Below are 16,484 nucleotides of genomic sequence, written 5' to 3' on the forward strand. Positions count from 1 at the left end.
TGAAATCTAACCCTCCCCTACAATTTCTTCATCAGATGGTCGCCCTTGTGGCTGTGTGTGCAGGCGCAGGGAGAAAGAAAGCCCAAATCTTGCGATCTCGGACGTTGCTAGATTTGGGCTTTCCTTCTCCCTGCGCCGGCACACACAGCCACAAGGGCATCTGATGAAGAAATTGTAGGGGAGGGTGTCACGCATCGCGCGGCCGGCCGGCCGGCCGCCCGCCTGCCTGCCTGCCTGCCCGCCAGTGGAGGTCCCGGCCCTGTCCCGAGGAAGCCGGGGAGATATGTCAGCAGGAGAGCCGGCCCCCACACTCGGCGTCCCGTCTCCCCGGCAATCAAGGATACCGGGGAGACGGCTCAAGCGAGGGGGCGATCCCGGCACTCGTTATCACGTCTCCATGGCGATCGAAGACGCTGTGGAGACGTGTCTAATAGGGGACCGTTCCCTGCAACCCACGGATCGTCTCCCTGGCGGCCACAGACGCCGGGGAGACGAACCAGGAGGAAGACCGGCCCCCACACTCAGCAGACCGCCTCCCTGGCGTCTGTGGTTGCCGGGGAGATGGACATGGTTGTTCTTGGTCTCCACGGTTGTTCAGGTTTCCAGACTGAGCCCTGGACACCAGCAGAGACTGATTGCAGCAGGTAGGGGGTGGAGTTCCACCCTTAATAAACCTGTATACTTGGTGTTATGTTCCTGTTCACATTTTTTTAACTTAAAAGTTGACAGACAAGCTTTATTACTTTGTGTAATGTACTTTACAATGTTCCTGGCATATTTCAGCTTCCTGTTTTTTGATATTAAAGGCAGAGTGATTTAACACCTGTTTTGATTTGTCATCCAAGTCACAAAATGAAAAGAATGCCTGTGACAGAATGACCTGTCATACAAGGCCCCAAGGTAGTCAGAGATGGCTCCAGCCTGGCTGTCAAACAAAGATAGCACAGACAGGAACTCCATTGTTTAATTAATCCCATCAATAGGATTGCTGCCTGGGGATTAAAGGTTGGGTTGTATGCATGTATTTGTTAATTTATGTTAATGAAGTTCTGTGGCTATATGAGTCTATGTTTTACATCAATAAACTGTTCATTCCTGCTGTACTCAATTCAAGGTAGTTGTGTCTACTTATTGGGTACACATAGCAGGGTTCCAAGGTGCGCATGCTGGCTGGTGCTGGAAGTGATTCCCGGGACTACAGGAGGATACATGTGGGTGATCTCTGGGAGTTACTACAGCTCTCTTGGTGAACCCGTTACAATGCCGTTTTCAATAAACTTTGCATAAAATAGTTAATTTGCATTTAATTTTAATGGTTCAAAAAATGTCAGGCAAAATGGTCGGCCCTCGCACATGTTCACTTCATCAAATCTGGCACTCTTCTGTGCAGATCGCAGCTGAGATGAGATCACTCATCCATATGTGTAAAGACTTCAGTAAAGCTTCAGGTGCACATATTAATTTTGGGATACTATACTCTTCAGACATCTGTCTTCCAACCCATTGCCTTTCACCATCGCTACAGACTTCAAGATCCTAGGAATCTGGTTGGTTAGAGACAACATGGCTCTGAAAAGCTAGGAAGGCAGAATGAACAAGGTAAAACTAAAAATTGAACTTACCATCGAGAGGCTTGTTCTGGTTCTGTGCAACAACGTGCTTTATGTACTGCAGTACGTGGCTCAGGCATGGTCCCCGTCAGCTACATTCAGTCGAGCCATCACAGGACAGTTTTCTGGGGCTCCAAAATAGACAGAGTAAAGAGCGCAGTTATGTACAAGAACCCTGGGAAATAGGTGCCCGATATACCAACTTTGCTGAAATTGTGAGCGTGTGACCCTGAGAGACACTGCTCTCTATGTCTCACTTTTACTTGCTCCCCCTCTGGAGGAGCATGAAGTGTGACAAGTGGGAAAGTTCCATCCCTTACAACTGGAGCGCACCCTTGTTTTACCTAAATGTTTCCATGTTTTTGAGGGAACACCAGCTGGAGGGAGTTAAACTGGACTTGTGTCACACTCAACCACTTCCCTTTCTTTAGGTGTTATTTCTGCCATAAAGCCGTTATTTCTCTGTCCCTAGTACTATTAAATGTTGTTGTTTTTTACTATATGATGTGATTTATGTATTATCTTTGTATTCTGCATGGCTGCCTGCTTCAAGTGTACTGTTTGTTATAGACTTTGCCCAAGTCTATATAACCGTATGTACTTGGTTAACCTGGTGATATTTGTGTTCTGCACTTAATCACAGTTTGTCTTGTATGTAATGTATGCCCAGTTCTTGAATAAACTCAGCAAAGTACAACTGACACGTCTAACACAGGAAGTGCACATGGAACAAACCACTTAGGAAGGGGGGGGGCTTGATCTATTCTCCTCTGTGTTACTTAACTTCCCTGCCCTTTTCTTCCTATAATCACACCCTCACTCCCAGAGGTCAGTGAAGTCGTTAAAGGCCAATTTGTAAGGAAATTGGTAGCTGTTATGGGCCCTTGAGGATGTTTGAGCCCTAGGCAGCTGTGACAGAATGTGTCAGTGGTTGAATGATTATAACCATCACACACCACTCTTTTCTTAATCCCTGTATCAATTGTTAAGGTTGCACCCTTCCTTATTGTACTATATGTATAGCATTTACTGGTATTCTGTAAATAAAATGCAACAAAAACAAAGCTGCCATTGTAGATAGTTTATACAGAATATTACCTAGTCTTTGTTTTAATACTTAGTTAAAAAATAATATGAAATAAATATTCTTAGTTTAAATACGTGGTTATTTTCTTTGGATATATAAATTTGATGTCACTGGAAAACTGGGATGCATTCACAGAAATATGGTCTCCAAACTTTGGAATTGTGGCTGTCACATTCTTACAAAATTATTGAGCGGTTGGTGACTTTTATGTGACTTGTTATCTTGTTACTGTAATTGAGGAACCAGAGACCAAAGCTAACTAGAAGCTGGAAATTATACCTATTGATGTTTGTTTACATTTGGTGAATTCTAGGCATTGCTTAGTGGAAAATGTAAGGCTGTGGTTTTAGCGGCCATAAAGCATACATAAGAGGATTTTTAACATATTTGCTCGAAATCTTTAGGATAGAAAGACCTGAACAAGACTTTTCAGTTTTACTGAGAGGGTTGAACAGCCAATTAGCATAGGTGGTAGACGTTCATACAGTACGTGAATTTGAAGGTACATGTAAATCATACGGCTATCCTGAATCTAAGACAAGACCAACGACTGATTACATTTTGAGTCTTTATAGCAGGAAAATGTTGCATGTATTCTTTAGTTAATGGAGATGGAAATAAGATTTCTGCTCCCCCAGCTGCCTCTACAATGAGAGCAAACCAAGAGCCTGACCTCTGGAGGGGCACTCACACTAACAAGCACCCAGACACACATATCCAGACAATTGCACTAACACACACATCCAGACACGCACGCTAACACACATACATACACGCACACTAACACACACCTGGACACTCATACTAGCATAACTAGACACTCACACTAAGACAACCAGACACACTCATACACAGACATTCAATACTAACACACATACACCTACACTAACACACATACCCACACACTCAAACACAACCAGACACACACTAACATACTCACACACACTAACATACTAGGACGCACACTTTCACTAACATACCCAGACACACACACTGAAACATGTTCACATGTTAAAATACCCCCCCCCCATACACACAATAAAATACCCCGGCACTTATACTAGCATACCCAGACAATGACACATGTTCACACACTTACATGCCAAGACAGACACACACTTTCATTAAAAGGGAAAACAATGAAGTCACTATGTTAAGAATACACCAATTTACATGCAGTAAAATGCATTGGAGTGCATTCAAAATTGACTTCAATATGCATTAAAAATAAAAACTGAATATTGGTTACTAACCAAGCTATTGTCAGGGTTTTTTTTTAATCATTTCTCTTGATTAATTCGCTCCTCTCCTGAACATGTTGAATATTTTGTGATAAACTTAAACGTGAGACTTTCAGGACCAGGAAGTAGAATATTCCCTTGCTTTTCTGCAAAATATCTCACAAGCAACTGTGAGTGGTAGGTGTGCAAGTGAAAACCGAGTTCAATGATAACTGTGTGATATTGGGTGCACACACACTCCCTCCCAGCCATATGGTATTTGAAGATTGTGTGTTCTTCCAGATGTTAGCCTCTGGGATACTCAGTCCACGCTGCCAATCTGTAGATCTGCTTGTGTGAGAGAGAAACGGGACTTCCTTTCTGGACGTCAGGATTTATTTCTAGTTCACACAAAGCCAAAAAAAATCCCAAGGTGATACCCTGCAGTCTGTTACTATTTTTGTCACTCTGAAAACGTTATGAATTACAACATATCTCATTCATGGATTCACATTTTTCTCCCAATTGATATTCAATATGTGTTAACTATATCAGACGTTATACCTATTATAGCACTGTACGCCTGCCAATAAAGTTAGGTAAATTACAGGAGTAACTGTAATAATATTTACCCAGTTATTTTAAAACTGAAGCATGTTGTAATATGAAAACATTGAACAGCCATTTCTTGGATGAGAAAACAGCTGTGCTTTTTTGAGCTGTGTTGAATTGGAATAGGAACGGGAGAATTGGTTTTAGCAATTGTTTCATAAATCGGAGGCCTTTACACCGCTTCTGCTGTCCAATTCTACAGCGAGTGTCGTCTATTCTCCGTGAAGGTAGCTGGGAAAAGTGCAGGCGTAGCAAAGATGTGGAGTGGGGGCATCTGGTGCTAATTATCTACGGTTCCAGGAACAGAGTCAGGAAAATGGAAAGGAGTCCACGTGGAGAGAAAGGAGGGGCTGTATTGCATATTGCATATTTCATCTGAATATCTGTTTTATCCTCATTTCTCTTCCTTTGGTCTTCTCCAAATTATACCACTTTAAAAAGTCATTGATAATCCCCAATGCCACAGACTGGCCCATTGCTTGATTACCCACAAAGCAACTTAGGCTACTGCCTATGGCCCTTGTAGTGGAAACTCAAGGGCCAAGCACTTGTATATAGTATACATTTTCCATAGGCTTCCCACATATACAGTCCTGTAAGTAACACTTTTACTTAGTAATAATTTCGCAGTGTTCTCATATTCCCTGGTCTTTCAGCAAATATGCATTTTTTCCCACAAATAGAATGTTTCTAAGTACTGAATGGTCTGTGGTCATATAACATGAGTTTTTACTACCAATGCAGACACAGTGTGATAGGCCTAGTGTGATATTAACCATTTTTGCGGCAAAGTTACTGAAAATTACATTACATTTATTCATATAGCGCCAGCAGATTCTGTGGCGCTGTTACAATCAGTGGGATAACACACAAAAACAAACTTGTGATCTTACACTCTAGTCTGTGGTAGAGGGGGAAGTGAAACAATAGGAGAGGAAAACATTTGTATAATTAACACTATAAATGAAAAATAATATAATTACAATGAGCCTCCAGTATTATTAATCTTCAATGAAATGCTGAAGAAAATATCGTTGTTTCATTTTTCTTTCATCTAAATTTTGCGGCAAAGTGTTGGGGTAATCATGAAAATAATTGTCTATAAACAACGCAACAATAGTATCCTGTTTTCTGTAGCGAATGGACCACATGCTGTATACGTGCACCAAAGGTGACATTTTTGTAATTAAAGTAGGTGTAGAAGGACGTAATCGACACATTAAAATCACTCTACATGCAAAATCCATGTGAAAAGACATAAATGCAAATGCTTATTGTTGAGTCTAAAGGACAGATGCTAACATTAAAAGAAGCTGTTTAGTACACAGACCCCTGATGTCAGATCTGTATGTGCATGGAAAATACTCTAGTGCTTCAAACACATCTGGATCCAGACAAAGAGGGGGCCCGGACCAGACATAGGGAGGGGGGGGGGGATTTGCGCTTTCCAAAGAGCCTGCAACTTCTGCCAACATCTTGCACTGGGATGTAAACAGTCAGGAGCCCAGAACTGAGGATAGAGATTTGCGTTTTTAGTGCTAGAAAACGGGGAAAAACAAAGAGAGAAGAGAGGTGCGAACAGAAGACAAATGTCTGCTGTCTGATTTCTGGATGTTATTGTGAAATTATACAACTCGTGTTTATCATGAAATCCTAGATTTTTTTAGTTCATGTTTTTCAGGATTTTGGTGAAGCATGCATTTCTTTTTTTTTCTTTTCATAAAACTGCTTTATAATACATAAGTAAAAAAAATAGTACATTGTTTATATCATTACCCCTTAATTTAAACTAAAATATGGCATTGTGGATGGGATAACCATTTAATCTAAAAAAATGCATTCTAAACACTTAAAGATTTATGACCATTTAACCAGGAGCATATGTTTTTGCTTTTATTTCTTGTGCTTTTGTATCTTGGACCGATCTTCTTTCTGTAAGTGCTTTTTATATCTGGAAAATAATAAAACAAAATGTTGAAACCTTCAAATAAAGAATGCTAAATGTTGAGTGTATGGTTCAATTTAGTGATGATTACATTTCATTTTATTTATGGCAGATTTCATAGTAGTATCTCGCTTGATTCTATTAAAAGGGGTAAAACAGTATTTCCCTTGTAAAAAAAAATTTCCTTTGGCAGATCACAATTGTTGTGGGCATAGACTAGTTCTGCTGTCCCATTACCAGTTCTGACCATCTGACACCATATGTATCTTGTTACAAAATAGTTTAACCACCCCAGTGGCTGCAGTACCTTCTGCTAATATGTGACAAAATCACCAATTCCTTACAACCTATACCCTGATTTACAAGAAGTTGCTATTCCAATTAATGAGCTGGGGAATCTGACAACGCCATCCCTTGTATTCACCTCCACTTGTATTTCGCAATTGCAATCAACAAGTGAAATGAGTGTGACTCGTTAATGACGTCCAAAGCGCGTCAGATGTACAACATTAGCCTTTATCGTCACTGGACAATTATACTCGCATTATCATCTATTATTTTACCAATACATTTCTCTGATGATGTTTTTATCAAGTATGCATTTAATTATTACATCTTTTATATTTTTATTACTCTGTTCTCTTTTTTTATCACTGAAGCACTCACACCAATAAATTACGACCTGTAATCTATGCCTGTATTTTAGGGTTTCCATGCATTTAATGCTGATTTTCCAGTTGATCTATAACTGCAAGGCTAGGCTTGTGAGTTATTGATTTGCTCTATGCCTGCAGTGCTATGTTTCTATCTGTTATTTATTTACTATAAACATGTACATGGTTTGTATGTCTTATTTTGTTGATCTATACCTGCAATGCTGTGTTTCCATGTGGTGTTTATGTTATCTATACCTGAACTAAGGAGGAAAAAGGGACTCTGGGGGTGGTTATGTGGAAGGGGAGCCACAGGGAGCCTGAACACCTGGCCCTGCTGGTGGCTGTTGTGTCCTGCATATCTCTTTGCTTCTGACATTCAGACTGCAATTGTCCTACTTCAGGCCCTCGTGCCCACACTGTTACCCCTGGATCTGTTTTCAGTTTAGCTCCTTGTGGGCAGAAGTGTATGTTAGAGTGTCCAGCATATGAAGCAAAAAGAAGAAACCACTGGAGAAATGTTTAGTTTGTTCCGGAGCTATTTAAACAGCTGCAGAGGTCAAATGGAGGCTATCCCACCTACATCATGACATCAAAATCTCCTGAACACTAAGAGGGCTGGGAGATATAGTGCAGTGTGGCCATACATTGAAGGGCTGCTCCACCCACAAGCAGCAAACCTCCTAAAGGTTAGAGTGTATGCCTACCTCTGGGACTCTGACAGCCTATTACTGTATAGTGTTAGCATGAGTGTGTGTATTAGCATTTGGTCTTAGCGTGTGTGTGGGTGTCAGCTTACATTTTTATCTTGAGTTTGTATGTCAGCATATTGCAGTGTCAAGGGTGAGACCATGGTTTTTGGTGCCTGCAAGAGGGAGAAGCGGAGCAGGAGAATGGATGTATGTGTGTAACTGTACGATGTTTGAGTGAGAGGAAGTGTTAGTTAAAGAGGGCCCTGAAAAAGTACTGCACCCAGGTATCACTAACCCTAGGCTCACCTCTGCTCTCATAAGGTGTGCTTATGGAAAGATTGTAAGGTGGAGTGATGGGTGGAACAATGGGTGGAACAATGACGTGGATGTGGGCCGAGCTGATGGGAGGGGCTTGTGGGCCTAGGAATTCAGCCGGTACTGGGTTCCAAGATTTCTGATGACTGGCGACATGTAGTTGAAACCATAACTCCACAGCCAACTTTCCATCCAACTCTCTGTTTACTGAATAACCTGCTTCAATGTTAAGTATGGGATACTTTTAAGTAAGGATAAAAAACATGGATCACTGTGGGCAGTTTTGGGTGCTACAGGGGGATTTGTAGAATTTTTTGGGTGCCACAAGACAGACTAGTTTGGATGCCACCATGAAGATCAGAGAGCAATTTTGTTGCCACACTGGTGATGAGAGCTGATTTGGCCACTGATGTTGCACTCTGAATTGGGCTTCTGGCATGCTGGGGATGCACATGTAGATTTCGTAACCATCATGAAGATATGAAGAGCATTTGCCCAGGATGTTGTGGAATGCAGCAGATGAAAGGAATCCATTTTTTTGGCTTTGAAAAATCTCTTTTTGATAAGAGATAGGACCTAGAGGTTATATGGTGAGGTTAACACAATAGGCAACATGCTCCACAAACAAAAGCGTTTGTTTCTCTTTATGCAGCAAATCCTGATTCCTCTCACTCCCAGCACATCAATTGCAACAAGGTGGCATTCATTAAAGACTGGTCATTTCAATGATTTAAAGAATTCTATGTGGGCAAGAACTGTTATCATTAAAGCATTTTGCATCCACAATGTCTGTGCATTCATAAGTAATATGTATGATGCTTCTAAGAGGGGGCCTCTGCATCTTCCTACTGCGTAAACTGCAAAGCAGGCTAACAGCCCCTGGGGTATCATTGTTTAGGACATGTATGGGGCTATATTTTATTTCTTCCAGTGGGTGCATATTTCAACATTTACTCCGCAGTGTTATTTGGTACTGCAATATTGGCATTGCTCCCTTTACTCAGCAGTGTGGATATTGGTATTCACTAAAGAGCCATTTCCAATTCATCACTTGTGTGAATCACCTGCATTGCATGAGTGTTGGTGTCAAGGTCCTATTACACCATATATTTTCTTTTCTTCTCTTGTATAGACATCCTATTAAGTGGATAACATTGATGACAACATTCACAAATGGAAGATCTTTTATTATATCACATAATACACATAAAAGAAGTGATGAAGGCAGGACTTCAGTTCTAACAAAACATCTAACTTTATATTACATTCTATGAGACTATGTGTAAGCGTTGGTTATTCATTAACAGAACAATAACGTTTGATATAATACTGTATAATACAGTATAATTTTCTTTGTATCAATTCCTGGTTGTTTGTCTAGACACACATATACACTATATGGACAAAAGTATTGGGACACCTGACCGTTATACCAACAGGGACTTTGATGACATCACATTATTATTATTATCTTTTATTTATATAGCGCCATCAATTTACGCAAATACATAAACATTAATATGTAGATGGTACTTGCTTTGCAGCTATAACAGCTTCCACGTTTCTGTAATACTTATACTTCAAGCCTTTAAAAGTTAGAATTCTACACAACTAACTATAAAAGGATCTTAATTTAGGATTGTCCATATTTTCCGCTCTTGCCCGTTATACATACATTTCATTCAGGAATCTTTAAATGCGCTTTCTGCATAAATAACATTGACGATATATAATAAAATTTAGTATTTGTGGGAGCAATAATTTCCTGTTAAAATGCAGCATGTCCTCATTCTCCCTAAATCCCAAAACAATTCCCTCCACCCTACCATTGGCAGCTGTATCTGTATACAATAACTGTGTATTGGTGTGACGGGTAGATGAATTCTGCATGCACTGTTGTGGGTGGACTTTTACTCCTAACCCGTAGCTCGTTGCCCTGCAGTCTTATGAGTTTTTCTCCCTGAACTATCTGAAGTGTTGCTTGAGAAGGAAAGCAGCTTTCTTTCTCTAGTGGACAGGCTTGTGATAGCTTGTTGTGTCTTTATCTCTTTTTATCAGCAGAAAACATCTAACATAAACAGGGAACACAAGCTCACATAAGAAAACTTTTATTTTCAAATGTCACGTGTGAACACGTGTTCATATCCATTAGTACAAAACAGAGATGCAATAAAATGCACCAAAATGTGATGTATTGGAGACTTTTCCGTCTAGTTTGCCTCTGTAGATTATGTGGATGATTCACACTTTGACTGACCTCTCCTTTTAAGATCACTATGACATGAGCAGGGGTACGTATACAGTGATTCATCTGTCTGAAAACTTGGTTCTTGGTTTTCTCTTTATGCAGCCAATATATATTTTTTTTCTGGTAGAAGAATTTTCACAGAATATAACAATGAGGCGTATAGGAGCTGCAGACGCATCTTGATGATGTGTTCCTGATCAGTTGATGCCATGTGCTAACAAAGCAATCTTCTTTCACTGCTCCTTTTGTTATAAGGTGCACAAGATCTTTACACAATGAGTTTACATGGACGCAGATGCATTCACTGCAAGGGAATTGAAGCATGCATTTTTTCGTTATTGGAAAATGAGACTTCTGGTACTAGGGCCATCAAGCATTAGGGCATCTAGCTGACCTCTAGTGGAACCGGCAAGCATTTAAGTAATCAAAGCAGCAGCCTTTTACATGTATGTTAGCAAAACATGAAAACATGTATGTTAGCAAAACATACACATGAATGAGGGACAGACCAGGGATTAACATTAGCCCAGCACCACATAGCTCAGCTCCCAATGACAAAATGAAATGTGTTGCAGCACAGATCTTCATTTCATCTCCAACGGGGCCACCTCGTGACGCTTTGTAGCTAAACACCACAAGGTTGGTCTTCTAGTAAGGTGATTCTGCCCCTGACCCTTCCTCTTCTTGCCGCTAGCCACCCTCCAAACAATTCCAGTTTGGACACCTGAAAGGGGGTTTGAGTATCTATAACCACATATGTTTTCTTACCTTCAACTATTTGGTTTGGCATATGCAAAGAAAGAAAAAAATGAATTGGATATATTTTAAAATTCATGTAACGTGTTGTGATTCACAATTTGTCTTAACCTAATCTTCTTTCCTTGCTTACACTTTTTTCATCTAAATAACTTTCCACCAAAACTATGCCTTAAAAGGGTAAAGTTAAAAGTTTCTAAATTATAAATCTGTTACCAAAGAAGCTTGAAAGTAGCTCACAAAAAAAGCTGCCGGTGGAAGTACAAGGCACTAATGAATAAGATGCACATTTTATAAAGTGTTACGGACAGAGGCAGATTTATTTGTATGATCTTATGAGAAAAATAAAATACTGCAATAAAAGCCAGGAGAGGATATTAAATGATGGCAGATTAGAGGCATAAGGAGGAGGTAGAAGAGTTAGGAGAAAAGACAGATTGGGAGATAGTAAGAAGAGGGGTGGGGGGCTGAGAGTATGGAAAGAGGAGAGGAAAAATAAGTTTGTGAAAAGAGGAGGAGACAGGAGGGGAAAGGAAGACCGAAGCTGAGAGTGTGGTTTCAACACAGAGGGGGGAATATCACTGAGCTTCATAGATTCTTTTTAGAACATGGATCCAAATTCCTGCGCCTAAGGAAGGTCAGCCCTACAGAACGGTGAGTCCAGGTGTGAGCTCTATATTGGTAGAAATTCCTTTTCAAGAGTCCAGCTGTATTAGCGTGACTGTACGTTCTTTCAGTAAGTCTGTGTGTCTACATACTGCTTGAGTAATGCATGTTAACTGTATAGTCACATATAATGCTACGCATATGAGAAACCTACTTTGTTTTACCAAAACCGGGTTAAAGCTTCTGCAGTTCTAACAAAGCTTCGGATATTGCAATATACCATATACGATGCATTAAGATGTTTCAATGTACCACCATAAATCTGTTAAATATATTAGGAAATCATTTTGCTGGAGAGCCCTCCCAGTCTCGGCTGTCTTTCTGGATATCATCCTATGGAAACAATGTATGTTAAAAGAATTAGCTCACATCTGCCAACTCAATGAATGTTAGGAAACCTGAAGACTCCTACGGTTTGTTGGATCATTTTGGCCAATAGAGAGGAAAGGGGGAAATATGAGACACATGATACCTTAAATCTCAATGTATTCTGCTAGTTTCTCTTGGACTGTCTGGATAAATTTAAGGCAAGGCAAGTCAATGTGTAGACTTCCAGCTGTTAATAAACTACAAATCCCATGATTCTCAGTTTAAAAGCTGAGTAAGAATTGAAGTTGTTCCAGCCGCAAACAAAGGAGCTTTGAAAGATAACATAAAAATGAACAAAATCTTAAATAAAGCCCGAACAGAATAATTGTTATATTATATCAAGGCGCCAGGTTTGCCTACAAAAAAAAAAAAACAACAACAATGTTGTTCTATATCATTAGAGCTCTATGGCCAGAAAAGAAGCACATTATGTTATTTAATGTGCCATAGGCTTCTGAATCATATCCACTAAAACTTGCAGTGATAAATCATTTGCATTGTGGACACAGTTAAGCATTAAAGGTCTATTAAATAAATGCATGCTAAATGCAGCACATAAATTGGATTTATGTGCACTAAATTCCCCAGATATATTTTACGTGGCAGAAGTTTCATTTGTGCGTACATATACTATGCAAATAGATTACATCTGGGGGAAAAAAAACTCACTTCTTCCACAGCCCCCAACATGCTTATTAAAATGGTGTTTTCCGAATAACCTTATAGCCGTTATCACATTTATACTGGTGCAGGCTGGAAAATGACCTTGCAGGGATGTATTTGTTATGGCTTGCTTGAGAATATATTAGCGTGGATGTGTGATACCCTGCAGGATAGTACCTCTGAGTGAGTGAGTGTGTGCGAGATGCATAGTGGGGTCATATGCCTCAGGCCCAGGTAACAGTATGCAGCTGGCTGGGGAACCTAACATGTACATACCTGCCTGTCTGGATAGGTTTGGCTGTCAAGACAAGCTTCAACTTCTAATGACACAGAAACCTGGCCCTGTTAACCTCTTCATGTTCTCTTCTTTTTTTTTTTTTTACCAGCCAAGCCATAACAAATTAACCCTGTATGTCGCTGCGTAGCAGTATACATTAAAGGCAATATTAATCTATGAGCAAAACAGTTCAAATACACTATGGTACAGATTATAAAAAATGAGAAGAACTGCAGTTTCTTACTTATTTCTCTGGTTTCTTTTCTAAACATGATGGCTTAAGGCTAAATTTGTTTTATTTACTCTAATTTAATTGGCTGATCGCAGACACTGATGTCCATGACAGGTTTTCTGGAACTCATTGGTGTCTATAAGCCATTTAGAAAAATATCTGTTACACTGTGAAAGGTTTCAGGAATGACCTTCCAAAAGTAACACACATTATTATTATTATTATTATTTGTTTTATATAAATTCCGTAGCGCTGTACAATGTATATAATGTGTTAATAGAAACCTTTACTGACAGTAACATTTTATATTATTATTATTATTACATAGCACTAATGCAAAAGGTTGTGAAAATGAATAACATTAAATTGACAATATTATACAATTTAAAAGATTAAGATTAACAAACAATAGGACATACTAGTAGAGAAAGAGAAGAGAACCATGTTATTGTTTGATCATAATAATTTTTATTATTATCTCTACTCGTATATGGTGTCATTGTATAGAGCTGTACAATGTAACTTTGCCACGTTTCTTTCTATTCTTTAATGTGTTTCATTCATTACATACTTCCAGGGATGGGATACTGGGTCCTATTACAAACAACTGGGACTCATTTGGCCCAGATGAATACTGTTAAGGAGTAAGATGTTATTTGTGTGGACCGCTAGAACTTCCAGGTTTTCCCAGTATAACAAAGTGTCATGTCAAGGGCCTGCAAGCTGTATGTAGTTGTAAAGCACCCAGCAACAAAAAAAAATAACATGAGAGAAAGAGATGAAGAACAGTACACCACTCAAAAGCCCAAAAAAGACTGAAGTAAGCAGTTAGGAAAACACCACGGAGGCCCCCTGCCAGCATTATACACCCAAGGTTTAAAGCAATCAAGCAGGCTGTTTATTTTGTCACCTAAGCCAACCTATAGCTGCTAAGGGATAATTGACACCTAGCAGGTCCTTTGTCCAAACCTAGCATGTAAAGCAAGGAAGTAAGTAAAGGGATGGAAAAATGCGGCCATAACGACGTTAATTGTCATTACGCAATGTTCTGAAATGCATGGCTTTGGTGTCTTCTAGCAGCAGGGTCTGTAACGTGTACTACTGTAGAGTCAGTGCTTACTTTCAGCAGGGTCACAACAGCTTAACCACTGGTTCCTTTAAGGGAAATCAGTGCCTTTCCCTGGAATACAATCAGAGAATCTCGTGTCTGTCAGCATGCATTATAACTCGCATGTGTGAAAGGTGAGGAACCTAAGCCTAGACAATGCTGAGTGGCCTTATACCATTAAGTTGGCTAACATTGATTGTATTCTTTTATTAAATATTATATTGTATAGTGATTATTATAGAGCACACTGGGGTAGCACTGTTAGTTTAGCCATCATTGTTTTTTCACATTTTCCACCATCATCTTGTGGTTTTATTCTAGCAATGGTGGAAAATGTTTGCATCAGTATACAATGTTTGCCCACATGCCATTCCCTTTCTGATTAACATAACTAGGCAGAAGGTACAGATGTATAGGAGTGTCCTTTAAGCTTTATACATAAGCCCCTTCCCTGTTACTTCACATGGCCTTCTAAATAGTAATATAAAGTTGTGATGCCAGACAGATGTTTCAGATCATAACTGACATTGCTGATGGAGCATGACATCCTTATTACCTCATTGAGTCACACTCAATGTAAGCTCTGATATAACATAGTAACATAGTAACATAGTTCATAAGGTTGAAAAAAGACCAAAGTCCATCAAGTTCAACCTATATACATATTGTGTCCCTACTGTGTTGATCCAGCGGAAGGCAAAAAACCCTTATGAAGCAGATGCCAATTGCCCCATACCAGGGGGAAAATTCCTTCCCGACTCCAAATATGGCAATCAGAATAAATCCCTGGATCAACGTTCTGTCCCTATTAATCTAATATCCATAACTTGTAATATTATTGCTTTCAAGAAACACGTCCAGGCTCCTTTTGAACTCTTTTATTGAGTTTACCATCACCACTTCCTCTGGCAGAGAGTTCCATAATCTCACCGCTCTTACTGTAAAGAACCCCCGTCTGTGCTGGTGTAGAAACCTTCTTTCCTCCAGCCGTAGAGGATGTCCCCTTGTTATAGATACAGTCCTGGGTATAAATAGGTCCTGGGAGTGATCTCTGTACTGCCCCCTTATATATTTATACATAGTTATTAAGTCCCCCCTAAGCCGTCTTTTTTCCAAACTAAATAACCCCAATTCTGATAATCTTTCTGGGTACTGTAATCCTCCCATTCCCCTTATTACTCTGGTTGCCCGTCTTTGAACCCTCTCCAGCTCCACTATATCTTTCTTGTACACTGGTGCCCAGTACTGTACACAGTATTCCATGTGTGGTCTGACTAGTGACTTGTACAGTGGTAGAATTATTTCCTTGTCGTGGGCATCTATGCCCCTTTTGATGCACCCCATGATTTTATTTGCCTTAGCAGCAGCTGCCTGACACTGGTCGCTACAGGTAAATTTACTGTTAACTAAAACTCCTAAGTCCTTTTCCATGTCAGTCGTCCCCAGTGTTTTCCCGTTTAATACATATTCCCAGCCTGGATTTTTCTTCCCCATGTGCATAACCTTACATTTATCTGTGTTGAACCTCATCTGCCACATCCCAGCCCAAGCCTCCAACCTATGCAGATCCATTTGTAATCGTGCGCTGTCCTCTATTGTGTTAACCACGTTACAGAGCTTAGTATCGTCTGCAAAGATTGATACTTTACTATGCAATCCCTCTACAAGGTCATTAATAAATATATTAAAAAGAATAGGACCCAAAACTGACCCCTGTGGTACCCCACTAGCAACAGTCACCCACTCAGAGTATGTACCATTAATAACCACCCTCTGTTTCCTATCACTGAGCCAGTTACTTACCCACATACACACATTCTCCCCCAGCCCAAGCATTCTCATTTTATGTACGAGCCTTTTATGTGGCACCGTATCAAATGCTTTGGAAAAATCAAGATATACGACATCCAGCGATTCACCCCGATCCAGTCTTGAGCTCACCTCCTCATAAAAGCTGATCAGGTTAGTTTGACAGGACCGATCCCTTGTAAACCCATGCTGATATGGAGTCATACATTTATTTTCATTGAG

The 16,484-nt window shown here is 39.9% G+C and overlaps 1 protein-coding gene across 1 annotated transcript in view; it reads left to right on the forward strand.

The window, feature by feature from the left end:
• The first annotated feature begins 283 nt into the window (after positions 1 to 283).
• The window catches only part of LOC149301082 (uncharacterized), an 82,282-nt gene continuing 66,081 nt past the window's right edge, over positions 284 to 16,484 (forward strand). Inside the window, exon 1 of the mRNA XM_089484608.1 lies at positions 284 to 644. Within this exon, the coding sequence (XP_089340734.1) occupies positions 284 to 644 (361 nt within the window). The remainder of the gene's footprint in view (positions 645 to 16,484) is intronic.

Source organism: Sceloporus occidentalis, unplaced genomic scaffold, assembly GCF_023333645.1.
Source record: "Sceloporus occidentalis isolate IW3139 unplaced genomic scaffold, rSceOcc1.0.p SCAF_22, whole genome shotgun sequence".
Lineage (NCBI taxonomy): Eukaryota > Metazoa > Chordata > Lepidosauria > Squamata > Phrynosomatidae > Sceloporus > Sceloporus occidentalis.